The sequence below is a fragment of the Dendrobium catenatum genome, unplaced genomic scaffold, assembly GCF_001605985.2.
Source record: "Dendrobium catenatum unplaced genomic scaffold, ASM160598v2 fragScaff_scaffold_167, whole genome shotgun sequence".
NCBI lineage: Eukaryota > Viridiplantae > Streptophyta > Magnoliopsida > Asparagales > Orchidaceae > Dendrobium > Dendrobium catenatum.
Genome location: NW_021318629.1, coordinates 89757 through 104379, shown reverse-complemented (window position 1 = coordinate 104379; position 14623 = coordinate 89757). Strand labels below are relative to the sequence as shown.

Here is a 14623-nt window from a genome sequence, read left to right as displayed (position 1 = left end):
CATTCATGTATGCAATGTTAGATTAAATTGGCTACTTTACGATCTTAACTCCTATGCATGTAATTTAGCCTAAACTTGTTTTACCGCTCATTGTGTTTTCTTTTGTCGTTCAAAATCAATACAAAGATATAATTATTGTGGTTTCTAAAATTAAGCATGCATACTCCCTAACTTAATCATCCTTGCATGTATGTTTTACATCATATTTGGTATCAGAGCATGGTAGACATGCATATCATGTACTAGAAAACATCCTAGGGTCTAGCCAAACATTAGTCTTAAAGTTTGGATGCATATCAACATCTAAATAATGTTGATTCACTATTTTGTTTTTTGTCCATGCATTTCCTGCACTTGTTTAGTGAACTTTAAGTCAATTTTCCTAGTGTCTTGGTGTTGTCCTCAAGCCAACAACTCTCCTAAGTGCTTAGATTGCTTACACCATTAGTATAAGCTGCAGTCCAAACTTTTCCTGCACCAATTAGTGGTCTTTAGGTTAGTCTAAGCTAATGTTTAGGTGTTGTCCACTCTCTAGAAACCTTTCTAAACACTTAGAGAACTTTATGCCCAGTTGTAGTTTGCTGTCCACATCATTCCTGCACACAACTACTCAACCGTAGGCTAGTTTCTTAAGTGCTTAGGTGTTGTCCTCAACCTAACAACCTTCCTAAGTGCCTAGGTTACTTAACTCACTAGTGTAGCTTGCTGCCCAAACAATTTTTGCACCCTTTAATGAGTTTAAGTGAGCCTAACTTAGTGTTTAAATGATGTCTCTTACACCCAATCAACTAAATCCTTTTCTCTCTTTCCCCATTCAGCCCTCAATCAAATACTGCTGCTATTCAATTAGTTTCCTAATTTGTGTTGATCCAAAATCAATGAGAATTTGAATTTAAATTCAATTTAGATTTGATGTCAAATCTTTCCCTAAATCCCTAACCCAATTAGGTAATCAATTGCTCTGGATAAATCTTAGTTTAAAATCAGATTTATTCTCCTACATCAATTAAGTGCTTGGACCCACATTTAATTAAGACCAATCCCCTAATTTGCTCCCCTAATGGCCGGCCCTTTATTCCCCTCCCATCAACATTAATTGGCATTCATTTTAGATCCAATTAATTATTTCTCTAATCACCTTTCCCTCCCACCATCCATTACATGCAAAATTCAAATTTGAACTACCCCTACCCAATTGATTATTGAAATCTGAAAATCCTGCCCAAGGAAAATCCGTTCCTGCTGTCTTGGGCCTCCAAATGTTGGATGCTATTCCAAAAACTTCCACCTAGTATCCTGAGTACAAAATTTCTGCTGTCTTGCTCCTTGCGAAGAAGTCCTCAAACTAAAATTGCCCTCATGGCTGTCCAGGAATTTGCTGTCCAAAAAATTCCGGCCAGCAATATTGTCACCAATTCCTCTCCTGCCTGCTATCCAGCAATCCGTCACGTGTTGTCCAAGGCTTTTCTAAGCCATACAATTTGCTGTCCAGAATTTCCAAGAGCTGGAACTGCTGTCCAGGTCTGCGAAATTACTGTCCAGAATTATTTCAAGTGCCAAACTACTGTCCCGACCGTCATTGTTGCTGTCTAAGACGTCCCTAGCTGCTGTCCGGCCATTTTGGTGACCTTCTATGACGTTCCTGCTGTCCAGAAGTTCTCTGATCGCCATCGTGAAGGCTTCCAATCCTGAAGTTGTTGTCCACTCTTCTCCAAGCTCATAATCAACCACACCGGAACATCGTAACTCCCCGTCTTTGGATAAACTCTTCCTCCAATTCACTTATCTTCGTAGTTTATTCCTCAATTGTGATTATATTTTGACTCACAACGATCATGCTAATTCTTCCCCGCTAAAGCTTAGATAACTAGAGAGTTGAGTGAGGGATTCTTGCATCGTGCCTAATCTTATTTTTAGCATTGGGATTTATAGTTGAAAATTATTCATGTATGCAATGTTAGATTAAATTGGCTAATTTACGATCTTAACTCCTATGCATATAATTTAGCCTAAACTTGTCTTATCGCTCATTGTGTTTTCTTTTGTCGTTCAAAATCAATACAAAGATATAATTATTGTGGTTTCTAAAATTAAGCATGCAAACTCCCTAAGTTAATCATCATTGCATGTATGTTTTACATCACTAGAAGCTTCCAAGTCCCCTAGATCATGTTAAAATTGATTCAGAAAACTTTTCAAAGCTTTAGGAATTAGTCTCTTCTTTCCATGAGTCCAAAACATTCATGGAAGAATGGGGAATTTCCTTTCTCATGCACATCTCCTTTCAAACTTGATGCTTAGAACTTCCTCAAAGTTCTAAGCTCTATGTCGTATGAGTTCCAACAAGTATAAAGAGCTTTCTTTCAAATGCTCTTTTCCCCTCAAGTGTAATCTTTTGGAGCTTTCTTAAAGCTCTAAATATTTCATTACACATATCACTAAGACTTTAGGACCAAATCCTAAATCATCCACCACTGGCTTGTTGAGACAAAGTCAACAAACAAACATCACTTCTCCCTTCATGTGTAGTAACTTGAAGCCTTTTTTTTTTAATTTCTACTATTATCGCATGAGACCCTTCAACTTAGAAACAGTTTCTAAGTTCTTTCTTTTCATTTGTTTGAACACTAAGTTAATAAATGAATATTTCATTTGGACTTGGGATCCAAATCCTAGTCTCCCGTATCCTCTCACTTAACCTAAACTAAGTGAATGAAGAAGTCCATTTGAACACCAAATGTTCAAGTGATCTCTTTCAATCTTGCAACATCTAGGTTGCATTTCATCTTTCTCATTTTATAATCCAAAAGTTGTAGGAGACCAACTCATTCTCCTAAGACTCAAAGCTAGGAGAACATGTACCTCTCTTTGATCTCTTTGAACATCACATGTTCAAAGGAACCTCTCCAAACTTAGGGCCAAATCCTGAGTTTACTCTTCATTTGTTAAGATATAAAATTAGCAAAATAACAATCTTTCCTCTTACATGATACCTTGGAATTCTGTAGAAGTCCTATATATGTCATGCCATAAATCCTTGAGCTCAGAAAAAATTCTAAGCTCTCCAATCTTGTTTGTCAAAACACTAAACCAACAAATATCCCTCCTCTTTGCACGATAGCTTGAAGTCTTCCAAAACTTTGACAATATCGTTGCATAAGATTCTTGAACTGGGAGCCCTATTCCAAGTTCTCTCACTTTATTTGTTTGACTACAAAGTTAACAAATAAACATTTTGTTTAAGCTTAGGACTCAAATCCTAGTTTCCTTCCTATATTCACTTAACCTAAATTAAGTGAATGATGAGCCCGCTTTGAAATCCTAAAATTCAAATGATTTCTCTTTGAGTTGTAACCCCTAAATTGCATCTTCTTTTCTCCTTCTACAACTCAAAAAATTGTAGAAAGTCCACTCATTCCACTAACCCAAATTAGATGGATGAACAACTCATTCTTTGAACACCAAATGCTCAAAGAAGTTTTTTAAAATTGTAGAAAAACCTTCAAATTCTACTTCATTTGCTTAGCCCAAAATCAGACAAATGAGTAGTCCTCTTTGAATATCAAATGTTCAAAGAGTTTCTCCCAATGTGCAACTCTCAGTTGCATTTTGTCTTTTCATTTCTCATAAGCCAAACTTGTAGGCAACCGCCAAAATTTCCTTCGTTTACTTTAACTTAAACTAAGCAAATGAAACCCCAACTCCTTGAATACAAAAATTCAAGGAGGTACCTTTTTGATTTGTAGTCTCAAAGTTATAAATCCTCCTTCACTTCTATAAGCTCCAAAAGCCTTAGAAAATTCCTTACCTTAGCTCAAAAGCTGTAGGTTTCTTCTCTTTCTCCTCTAACCCCAAAATTGTAGGAGATTTTCCCTCTCTTTAGTCACAAAAGTTAAAGGGAGTTCTCTAACACTTAGCCCAAAACTACATGTTAGATTCCTACATTCTCTCTAGCTCCAAAAGTTAAGAAGAATTCTTCCAGCACTTAGCTCAAAAGCTATATGTTGAACATCTTTCCCTTAGACCTAAATCCTAAGTGAAACACTCTTAGTGTGACATACCACACAAGCCTCACACATTTAGGTGCACAGCCCTTTAGGCATGCTAGAACTAGAATTTTTCTTTGTGTGTGCATGTGATTGATGATTTGATGTGATTGCATATTGGGTTGTCTGCATTGTGAGCACTTGCCCTTAAGTGGTTAGTGTAGAAATATATATGTTTTTCGTGCAGGTGGTCACATCTAAAAGGGGGGGCTCATAAATAATATAAATGCTTACATGACATGTACCGCTTGCCCCCACCCCCCAAGTGATGTGGCCAATAGGGTAGAAGCAGATGCTTGATACTCTAAGTGCTAGGCAAATTTTGGATGTGATGTGATTATCATACAAACTATCTTTTAACTCTATTTTACAGACTTGAGTCTTTTAAATTTTCTATCATATATTTGATTAGATCTAGGATGTAAAATTTGCGAGATTTGGATTAGAAAAAAAGGTGGATCAAGGAAAGATGTACCCCTTTGGAGGTAAAGCTCAAAGATCCATTTGAAAGTTAAAGCTTGAAGACCCTCATAAGTAGAGTCAATAAATTTAACTAGGTTGTATAATGGTAGGCAACTCAGGTGCCAAATCTGATTGTAATAACTCGGACTCTATTTACATTCATTGCATTTGATTTATATACATAAGCATGTGTCGATTGTTTACTGAGTGTGCAATAGAACAACATGTTTTTTCTAGGTTTTTTTCTCTTGTTTGTTTGGGTGTGGCCTGAACTTGCGATACGATAGGCTCTTAGGATAAAATAAATTTTCTACGTTTTAAAATGTAAGTAATTTAAAATCAAATCTAGGCTTTATGTTTTTCAAATAAAAAAAATCTTACATGGCTCCCTTTAAAGGAGCCAAGTTTTCACAAAACTTAAAATGATCATGCATAGCCCAAATGTGTCTCATATAGAAAGTTTTCACTTAAAAACTAGATAACAAAAAATCTATTTTCTTCATGAGTCAGCATATGCATACCATCATACACATGCATCTTGGCCTCAAAGCCAAGTTGTAAGTCTTACCTTTTTAAACAAGATAGCCTCTATACTCCACATTTGCATTAAAACCGGACAACATGGTTTTAAAATTGATTAGGTGGGTTTAGCTGGTAGACCTTTTCAGGCAGGGTAATAAATCCAAAAGTCGGGCTGACTATGCCTCATGTGAAGCATAGCTTATAAATCCCTTTTGCACTTTTTTAGATTTAGATTCAATTTACTACCCCTCAGTAGTCATCGCCTTAGTTTTAGAATCCGAGGAAAATGGTTGATTTCAATCACCATATAAGTCCTCACCTTTCGAGCAATTCCTCCAACATGTGTTGTTGGAATATAAACCCCAAACTTCTAATAAAAATATCAACTTAAACAAAAATTAGATTTCTAAAATGTAAAGCTCCAACATAGGATAATTTGAGTACCTCTGAGTTCCCCTCATAATCAAGTACTCCTACACCTCTTTCCCTTGGCCCTCATTCCAAGAAATATGATTCTAAGTTGATCCTTTCAACCCTTGAAATTCCTAAAGGCCAAAACCTTTAAATAAGACTTTCATGGATTAAAAAAAAAAAATCAACTTTAAGCAATATTCAAATGACTTCAAAAGAAAGAAAACTACTAGTTTAATCAAAAGTTTTCTCAAGCACTAAAGCTTGAGATGTAATTAATCATTAAGGGCTAGCTCCTATGGAACGTCTGTACCCCAAAAATAAATAAACCCCATTCAACCAAACATCGAATAGGGGAATCTCTGTTAAATTGTAAAGTTTATTATTGAGTCCATAAAGAAATGATATTTTTACCCTTCGAGTAATATATCATCATTCTTATGCTGTACTCAATCATAAGGTAGGCAATCCGTTTGACTACAAAAATTCTCCAACACATATAGGCAGTGTGAACCAAGGACCAGTGCAACAATTGAGAACACATTCACCCAAATAGAAAAGCACCATTTATTTTTTTTAATGAAAAGCTAGATGAACCCTTCTCATTGAATGAAAACAAAGATTATAAAACAATTACAAAGAAGCAGAAAAAAACACAAAAAGAAACTGAAAGAAAATAATTTAGCAGTACATAAAAACTCTTGAGGACCGGAAGAAAAATGACTTCCCTTGCTTTCATATACTTGTTGATTTTGAAAAATTTCTTATCATTTATGTTATTGAACCAGAAGTAAAATTAAAAACGCTGATCCAGATAAACTTCTAATATTTCTATTTATCAGAAAATCATCTTGCATTTCTTTCATTCCAGGTGACAAAAAAGGAAAAGAAGAAAATGTTCCAAAATTCAATCCATCTCCTAATTGTGCATCTTCTGAGAATTGTAGCATGTGCCTAAGCATCCCATCAATTTTCTATTATCAATAATATTTCTCATCCTATATTTCCTAGCTTTACCACGCATATTAATATTATCATTTCTATCACACTCAATTTCATGATTGGTTGCCCCTTTAATGCCCAACCCTCCAAAATGATATCCTAAATTCCTATACACAATTCTAAGCTCTAGGCAACTAAATAATGATTGTTGATGAATCCAACAGCCATTTATAGAGTTCTAAAAGCAGTCTCATGAGGTCCTCCATATGACTAAAATGCAACACACACAAAAAATGTAGGACTTCAGACTTCTAAATAAGGACGGATGTCTACACATGTAAATAAACAAATGATGACAGATGAATAAAAAAACAAAGTTTTTTGCATTTTACTACAACACTATTAATGGAAACTAAGATATATATGTCAAAACACTTTTAACCTTCTGATTCAACAAGGTCTCTACAATTTAAAAACTAAAAACATACCTTCAAGAACAAAAGAAAAAATCAAAAGTAATAAACAAGAGAAGAAATTTTATAGTAACGAAGCTGTGTATGAGGGAAGAAAGAGCATAAATGGTGTATTCATACCCAGTGCTTTGTACAACTTGGCCAAGTGTAACCAGAGCTACTTCCCTTTTATTAAATGAAGCACCATCCAATAGAGCTTCAACAATTAAAGGCATTAACTCGCCTAGGTACTTCCTCATTGCAAAGCCGCCCTAAGCAAATAAACCAAAACTGACAGTTAATTTTCTTCAAAAAAAAAAAAATAATCCAATGATATAAAAGTGATAGGTGCAAACACATGGATGCAGGAAAAAAAATTGTTGCATTTTCTAGAAACCGCCAAGATTTCAACATTTAATACATTGAATACATATATGTGCATATGAAAACAATCAAGATTTTAAACTGAGGGAAGGATCTGCAAATTTTTCCTTCAAAGAACTACCAGTACATGGAATTGCAAATATGAAAATGATGATGATTAGGCAATAACTATATCACAAGTTTAACATCACCATCATGTCATGGAATTGGAATCTTGACAAAACAAAATGCTTTACTGTCTTTTATCACTCTCAACCAAAGCTAGCCAATAACATTAGTAATGGAGAGAAAAGCTGGACTAGGGAATTGTATTCAATTAATGGTACTCGTAAAAAGCAAAACTACCAATACCAATATGAATTGGTAACCTTGCCAGAAATCTTCAACAATAGCTAGCCAAAAACACAAGTAATGAGGAGGAAATACTGTCAACGGGAATTTTGTTAAAATCAAGGTACATTCAAGAAGCCAAACTACCGATATAGAAGTATTTGAATGAATATAAAAAGCATAAAGAAAATTTCAAAGAATAAAATTACTTTAAGATGATCCAAAAAAATTATGAATTCCTAGTTCTTTGTAGAATGTGGCTCTGAGTGTTTAAGATTATTGGTTACAAAAATGTATCAACGTGCTAGTCATTTTAGTCTAACGACAAAATCAATGATAGTTGTCATAAATTGCTAGTTATTTCCAATGAAACCGTAAGTCTTAGTTTTTATCTTATGTGTTATAACACCTTGTGAAAGATTTAATTATAATATTTTGTGAGTAAAATGATCGCATGCATATAATATGGAAAATATTTTAGACTTTTTTCCCTAAATGTAGTTATATAATCCAAGGAGAATGCTAAACATTGAATGTATCTACATCCAAAAGTGACACAAATTTGTCTTTTATCAAGTAAAATACCCCCACATGAGAAATGCAGGCCCCAAAAAAAGACAAAAGTATAAACACCTAATGTTATGAGAACTAACAAAACAATAAAAATTAAAAAAAAAATTAAAAAAAATTAAAAAAAAAAACTAACAAAACAATAATACAAATTCCCATTTAATCAAGAACCGAATTAAGAAAACCAAGATTTCAATTGCCTCTATAGGTTTCCTTCAATGAAAGACAAAAGAGAGTTCCATTACTGAAAGAGTCAAAGAAACTACAGCGCATTTTTAGCAATCCATATGAGATTCCAAAGCCCAACTAATGGGCAGATTTTGCATAAGAATCTCAAACAATGACACTATCACATGGATTGCAGGTTAAAGTTATTCCCTTTCGTACTCTCATAAGGACATCTATAGAAATATTCTTAATACTTTACACACACATATATATGTGCGTGTATTTTACCCTGATAGAAATTGACAAAAACCCGTGGTTTAATTAGTTACCTTTCATGAAGGAATTACTTAATATACTTATATACCAATAGGATATTGATATATAAATATCCGTGTAGGCTTCTCAGTTTTATGCACAAAAATTCAAATCATCTGTTCATCACAACATGCTATCAAAGCACTAAGAAAAGAAAATCTAAGGAATCTTCCTCCTAGTTTCTCTAAAACTGGTTTTTGTTGTCCTCACCAATCACTTTTTTCAATTTGGACTAGGAAACCAATACCCGTTGTCTTCACTTGCTAGAAAGGTCGTTGTTTGCTGTAGGAAACCGCAACCAAAGGAAGGCCCTCTTCCCTTAATGTGGACCCATCCGCACCCAGCAATTAATCCACCGCAACCTCACCATCAATAATAAGAGGGGAGAAAAAAATAAATCTAGATAGAATATATTCTATATCAAAAGCTATTGACCAAAAAAAAAGGGTTTAGATTAAACCAAACTCTCAAACATTAGTGGTTGAGAACCGATGTAGAACATACATGCAAGGATGATTTAGATTAAGGAATTTGCATGCTTAATTTAAAAAACCACAATAATTATATCTTTATATTAATTATAAGCGACTAAATAAAACACAAGAGCCGCAAGACAAGCTTAAGCTAAATTACATGCATAGGAGTTAAGATCATAAAACAGTCAATTTAATTTAACGTTGCAAACATGATTGGTTTTCAACAATAAATCTCAATGCTAACAATAAGATTAGTACTATACTACTATGAATGATCCATTTCTAACTCAACTCCCTAAGTTACTGTTGACCCCAATACTAGTGTCAAAATCGCGTCAACCGCGCAAGGTGAATTTCGAAAGCAAAAGAGCGCGAAATCGCGCATAATTCACCCGACGTGTGTCGACCCAAAACCTAAAATTGCTGAGATGACCTTCGTTCGCGAAACGGACAGCGCCAATGCGTCCGGAGCAACGGAAACAGCTAAGATCGACACCCATATTGATGGGGGCCGTCGGTTGGCGAAAATTTAAATTTTGGGCACGCGAATCGAGGCGACGACATGTGCGAGCGGCGACGCAGCGAAAAAACTCGATGCTAGATTAAAAAAAAATATTTTTTATTGTGCAATTTAATTAAAAAAATTTTAGAAAAAAGAGAGAGAAATGGAGCTTCTTAAATAAGAAAGTGATTTTTCTAAATAAAAAAATCAAAAAAATCCCTAAAATACCCCTCAATTAAACCCTCACACTCTCATATCCCCCAAACCGATCCCCACTCTCCCTCTCATGCCATTCTCACGCTCCAACCCGTCGCCCCCTTCGCTCTCACGCCGCAAGAAGCCGCCGGCCTCTCTTCCCTCCTCCAAGCAAGGTAAAATCTCTCCTTTCTCTTCTTCTTCTTCTTCTTCCTTCCCTCTTCTTCCCCTTCCCTATTTTTCATCTTTCCTCATCTTCCCTCCAAGTTTCCCACCATTTTCTTCTATTTTCTTCCTCTACTCCCTTCTCCTTCCTCTCCTTCATCTTCTACTTCCTCCTCCAACCTCTCTTTCTTATAACCTACAAAACCCTAAACCCTAATTTTTTTTCTCACTTCCACTCACCAAACCACCTACATCCCTTTACAAAAAATGCTCCTACACCCTTCCAAAAAAAAATCCATCCTTCATTTTCTCTCTAACCTAGAGAGAGAAAATTTTCTCTCTCTAGAATGAGAGTAAAATTCCTTCATGTACGGCTCTATTTCCATCCTAAGCACCTCCCCTTTCCACCATACCTCCAAATACCTTGCCTAGAGAGAAATAAATTTCCCTCCTCTCTTTCTCTCTCCAAAAATGAAAGAGAGAGAGAGATTTTTCTCTCTCTAACCCCACTCCCCTAATCTCCTACACACTCTAAGCCCACTCCACCAAAAAAACCCATAAAATCCTTTCTTTCCCTCTCTAGAAAGAGAGCTCTCTTCATTTCTTTCTCTCTCTACATTTTATTTTAAATAAAAGAAAAGCATAAATGATTAATCAAATTGCACAAATATTTAAAAAAAATTAAATTAAATTGTGCATCGCAGGTCTCCCACCGTCGCCGCCATCCGTCGTCGCCACCTCGATTACTGCGCACCCAAGATAAAAACTAGTATTTTACTTTTCTGTGCATGAAATAAGTACTCGTGACCGCTTTTTTTAGCGGGCGAGGAAATTTAAGTACCCGTAACGCACTGAGCGAGCGAGGAATTCGTATGCATGAAACTTAAGTACTCGTGACTGCTTTTTTTAGCAGGCGGGAAAATTTGTTATTCGTAGAAAAATTATTTAATTAAGTACCCGTCACTGTTTTTAGGCGGGATAAATGTTATACTTTAAATATGTGCTCAAAGATCCCGTGACCGCTTTTTTTAGCGAGCGGGGTTTGAAACTGCAGCTGCGGTGTCACCCGACACCTTCCGTGACTGCCTTTCTTGGCAGGCGGGAAGGTCTTACACACTCCGATGCAGCCCCGTACGCGGGAACGACGCCGGAGTGCTGCCAAAATTTTCAGCAAAACCTATAACTTAGAAAATTTAAAAGAGATTTAAAATCCACTTAAAAGTTTTAAGTTAACAAAAAATAAAACATACGACACCCTAGGCTCCCGACATTGTAAAACAAATACAAAAGAAATATAAATCATTGTGAAATGCAACATACAGTGAGTCTTCAAGGGAATTAGTTGTTCGCCAATAGGTAGGAATCAAGCCCCTTCCTCCTAACTCTTGACTTGCACACCTAGGTCCCTCACCAAAAGCTCCTTACAGAAATAGGATGGGAAGAAATGAGTTGAAACCCTCTCCTATTTATAACATTGAGTTTGAATTATTCGCGGGCCCCACTAGCCTAGGATCCCATTGCTACAAGACAGGGAAGGTACACCTGTGGGCCCCACCAGCCTAGGATCCTTTGCTAAAGGACGGAAAAGGTACACCTGCAGGCCCCATCCACTTAGGATCCTAAGATGCCATTTCGAGGCTCTGGCATCGGATTCCTAGAGTATTCACTAGCAAGTGAAATACGTATGTAAATACGAAATTAAATACGAGTTTAGATACAAATGAATACGGCTGGTAATTATCTTAAAAGAAAGGGGGGTGGTAAAAGTAAAAGTAAAAAGAAAATTTACCTTTCCTACAAAATACTTTTCTGTTCATTATAAACACGTAGGAATTCTCGCACATCCCCGGTAATTTTCTGATTCAACCCCTTGTAATAAAATGTGCCCTTCGTATTGCAAGTCACGGGCGCTCTAAGTGGTGTGCGCACCAGCTGTTAAAGTTAAGCAGCTCATACAGCCCGTGATCATATGTCTTCAAAAAGAAACAAAATAACGCATTTTTATGCGTCACGGGCTGTACGACCCCTAATTAAAGTAGGCATATCACCACTGGAAAGTAAGTCGCCTACGAGCAAGGCAGGAGATTAGTTAGTGCACTACAATCTATTTGTACCAATCATTGCAAGTAGTGCACGACAGTCTACCTGTGTAAAGCAGCAAACAATTCAATCCATAAGCTGCTGCAATCCGCCACCGGATCTGCAACACAAATACAAGCAGACAAAAGGCGTCTACAAGTTGCAATGCCCCGCCACCGGATCTGCAACACTCGTACAAGTAGACAGAAGACGTACATAATCTCTCAAATGAAATATTTTGTGCATTCAAATTACAATTACTTGCACAACTAAAATATTTTGAAATCCCCCTGCACCTACATTGTAGCTTGTATACACATAGGTACACTAAAGGGGGAAATATAATCTCAACCGGCATGGGCCCCGGTGAGCGTGTTATTGGTACACACGTGACGCCTATGGATGCTGCGCGGGTCAACAAGTGAATTCAAGTTCTAACATGATCCTTCTATGCAGATCCATAGGAGTGGACAGGGTTCAAACCTTCAAACAAATACACATGGTTGTGGGGACCGGTGTATTTATTTTAATACATTCATATTAGGCCTTTAAGGCCTATAATCAGTAGAATTCACTCATAAAGACATAAAGCTTACGAAACCCGATCCTCTGTCGACATCCAGACAGAGTTGACAAGGTTCAAATTATAAATGAAAACGCCCCCAAATACTCCGATGAAGGCCGTGTTGAATGTGAATCTCAACCGGAGGGGTTAATCTCTCATAATATATTTCAAAATGTCTTAAAATTTCGACAAAATCCAAATTCCATAAAATTAAAAAAAAAAAATATCAAGCTCTAATTTGAAACCAATCATCAAAACACTTAAAGCAAAATCCATCCACCCTCCGCACTAGTTTGTCGGGGTGGACAAATCAAAATTTACTTCAGCTCACAAAAGAGCTAAATGCCTGGTCGAAAATATCACTAGGATCCATTCTCAACCAATCTCCTGCCAATAAGGACGTGGTACGTGTCCTCTAACCGGCGGTTCGCCGCCAAATGGCACCGCAGGATAAACGGTTATGACCCGGGCCCTCTGAACCGAGTGGTTTTGCCGCCAAATGGCACCACGAAATACCGGTTATGGCCAGCGCCAATACGTCCATTATTGGCATCAAATCATTGAGATATGAATCAATAGGATATGATCGATAGGGCACAAAGCCCTCTGTTAGCTAAGGTGGATTCAAATTTGTCCCCTTAGGCAAATATCCATCCCAGGTCTACAAGGTCCCCTTGGACGAAGCAACCCATGGCTGCCGACAAGAATCCTTCTGTCAGGTTGGGTCGACTACCTCCTCTGACTAAGTAGACCAGGGACCACGATGGCCCGGGACGACGGAACCATGGGATCTCGATCGGGTCCATCATCCATTCCCCCACCATCCGCTTTAAGTGTTAGGTGGTGAAATTTTCTATTTTAAATATCAAACTTTTCAAACATTTCCAAATATCCAAGCTTCCAAATATTTCCAAACCCATACTTATTGCTGCTACTATATGACATATACATGTATTTTATACGTATCTTATTGACAACTAGCCTTAATCGAAAGTTCTCTCTTGTGATCGGGAGGGGTAATTAATTATAGGGGCTTGCGCCTATAGGAAACCAGAACTCAGATCATAAAGTCCTCGCAAAATGAGGGCGAAATCTCTGGGTAGTGTCTTATCTACAAACCCATCTGCCTTCCAAAATTTACCCCGGAACTTAATTCTGTTAAAAATGCCTCGCCGAAGAAAAAGAAAAGCGCGGCGAGAAGGCCGGGGCCGAATTTTCGGAGCCCACAATTATTATGCTTTAGCGGAAGGATCAACAAGACTCGTTCTGAATCAAACTATAACCATACTTGGAAGGTTAATTAAGAAGATATAAGAGTAGGAAGAAAAGTTACCAAGGGAATGACAAATAGGGCGCTCCGGCGTAGTCGCTTATGCGTTTGAGAAAGAGTAGACAGCAACTTCAGGTTTGGAAGCCTTCAGGATGGCGATGGGGAACCTTATGGACAGCAAGACAGCCATAGGAGGTCACCAAAAATGACAGGACAGCAGCTAGGGACGCCGAGACAGCAGCAATGAGGGTCGGGACAGCAATTCGGCACTTGAAATACTTCTTGACAGCAACCCGAACAGCTTCCTGAAAATCTGGGCAGCATGTTTCAGGTGCTGGAAACTCCAAACAGCAACCAGGAAAAGTATGGACAGCGATAGGGTGAGTTCCAGGGCTGGACAGCAGGTGTGGAAGTACGGGAATCTGCTGGGCAGCAGTTTAACAGAGTCCTGGGAAGGTCGGGCATCAGCTATGCACTACCGGATGCCTTGGACAATCATAAACGGTCTTTTGAAATCACCTGGAAGCAAGCTACTCTTGCTGGAATCACTGGCCAGCAAACAGAGATCACAGAAAGCAAGGGATAGGGGTGGTCAAGGTAAAGGGAGATGATACTTGGCTTTGGGTTCTTAGGGTTTGGATGGAGGGAAAAGAGAGAAATTAAAATCTGAAATTAGGGGAAATTCAGATTTCGAATTCCTAATCAAGGGAGAGATTTTGGGGAGAGTTTTAATAGCTTCCTAAATGAGTTATCTAATTTAGGAAAATAA

At 37.3% G+C, this 14623-nt stretch overlaps 1 protein-coding gene across 3 annotated transcripts in view; it reads right to left on the bottom strand.

The window, feature by feature from the left end:
* The window catches only part of LOC110111565 (serine/threonine-protein kinase TOR), an 81259-nt gene that overhangs the window by 40365 nt on the left and 26271 nt on the right, over positions 1 to 14623 (bottom strand). For all 3 annotated transcript variants that reach the window (XM_028692853.1, XM_020843487.2, XM_020843488.2), the window contains one exon: positions 6977 to 7107. In XM_028692853.1, coding sequence (XP_028548686.1) covers positions 6977 to 7107 — 131 coding nt within the window. The remainder of the gene's footprint in view (positions 1 to 6976; positions 7108 to 14623) is intronic.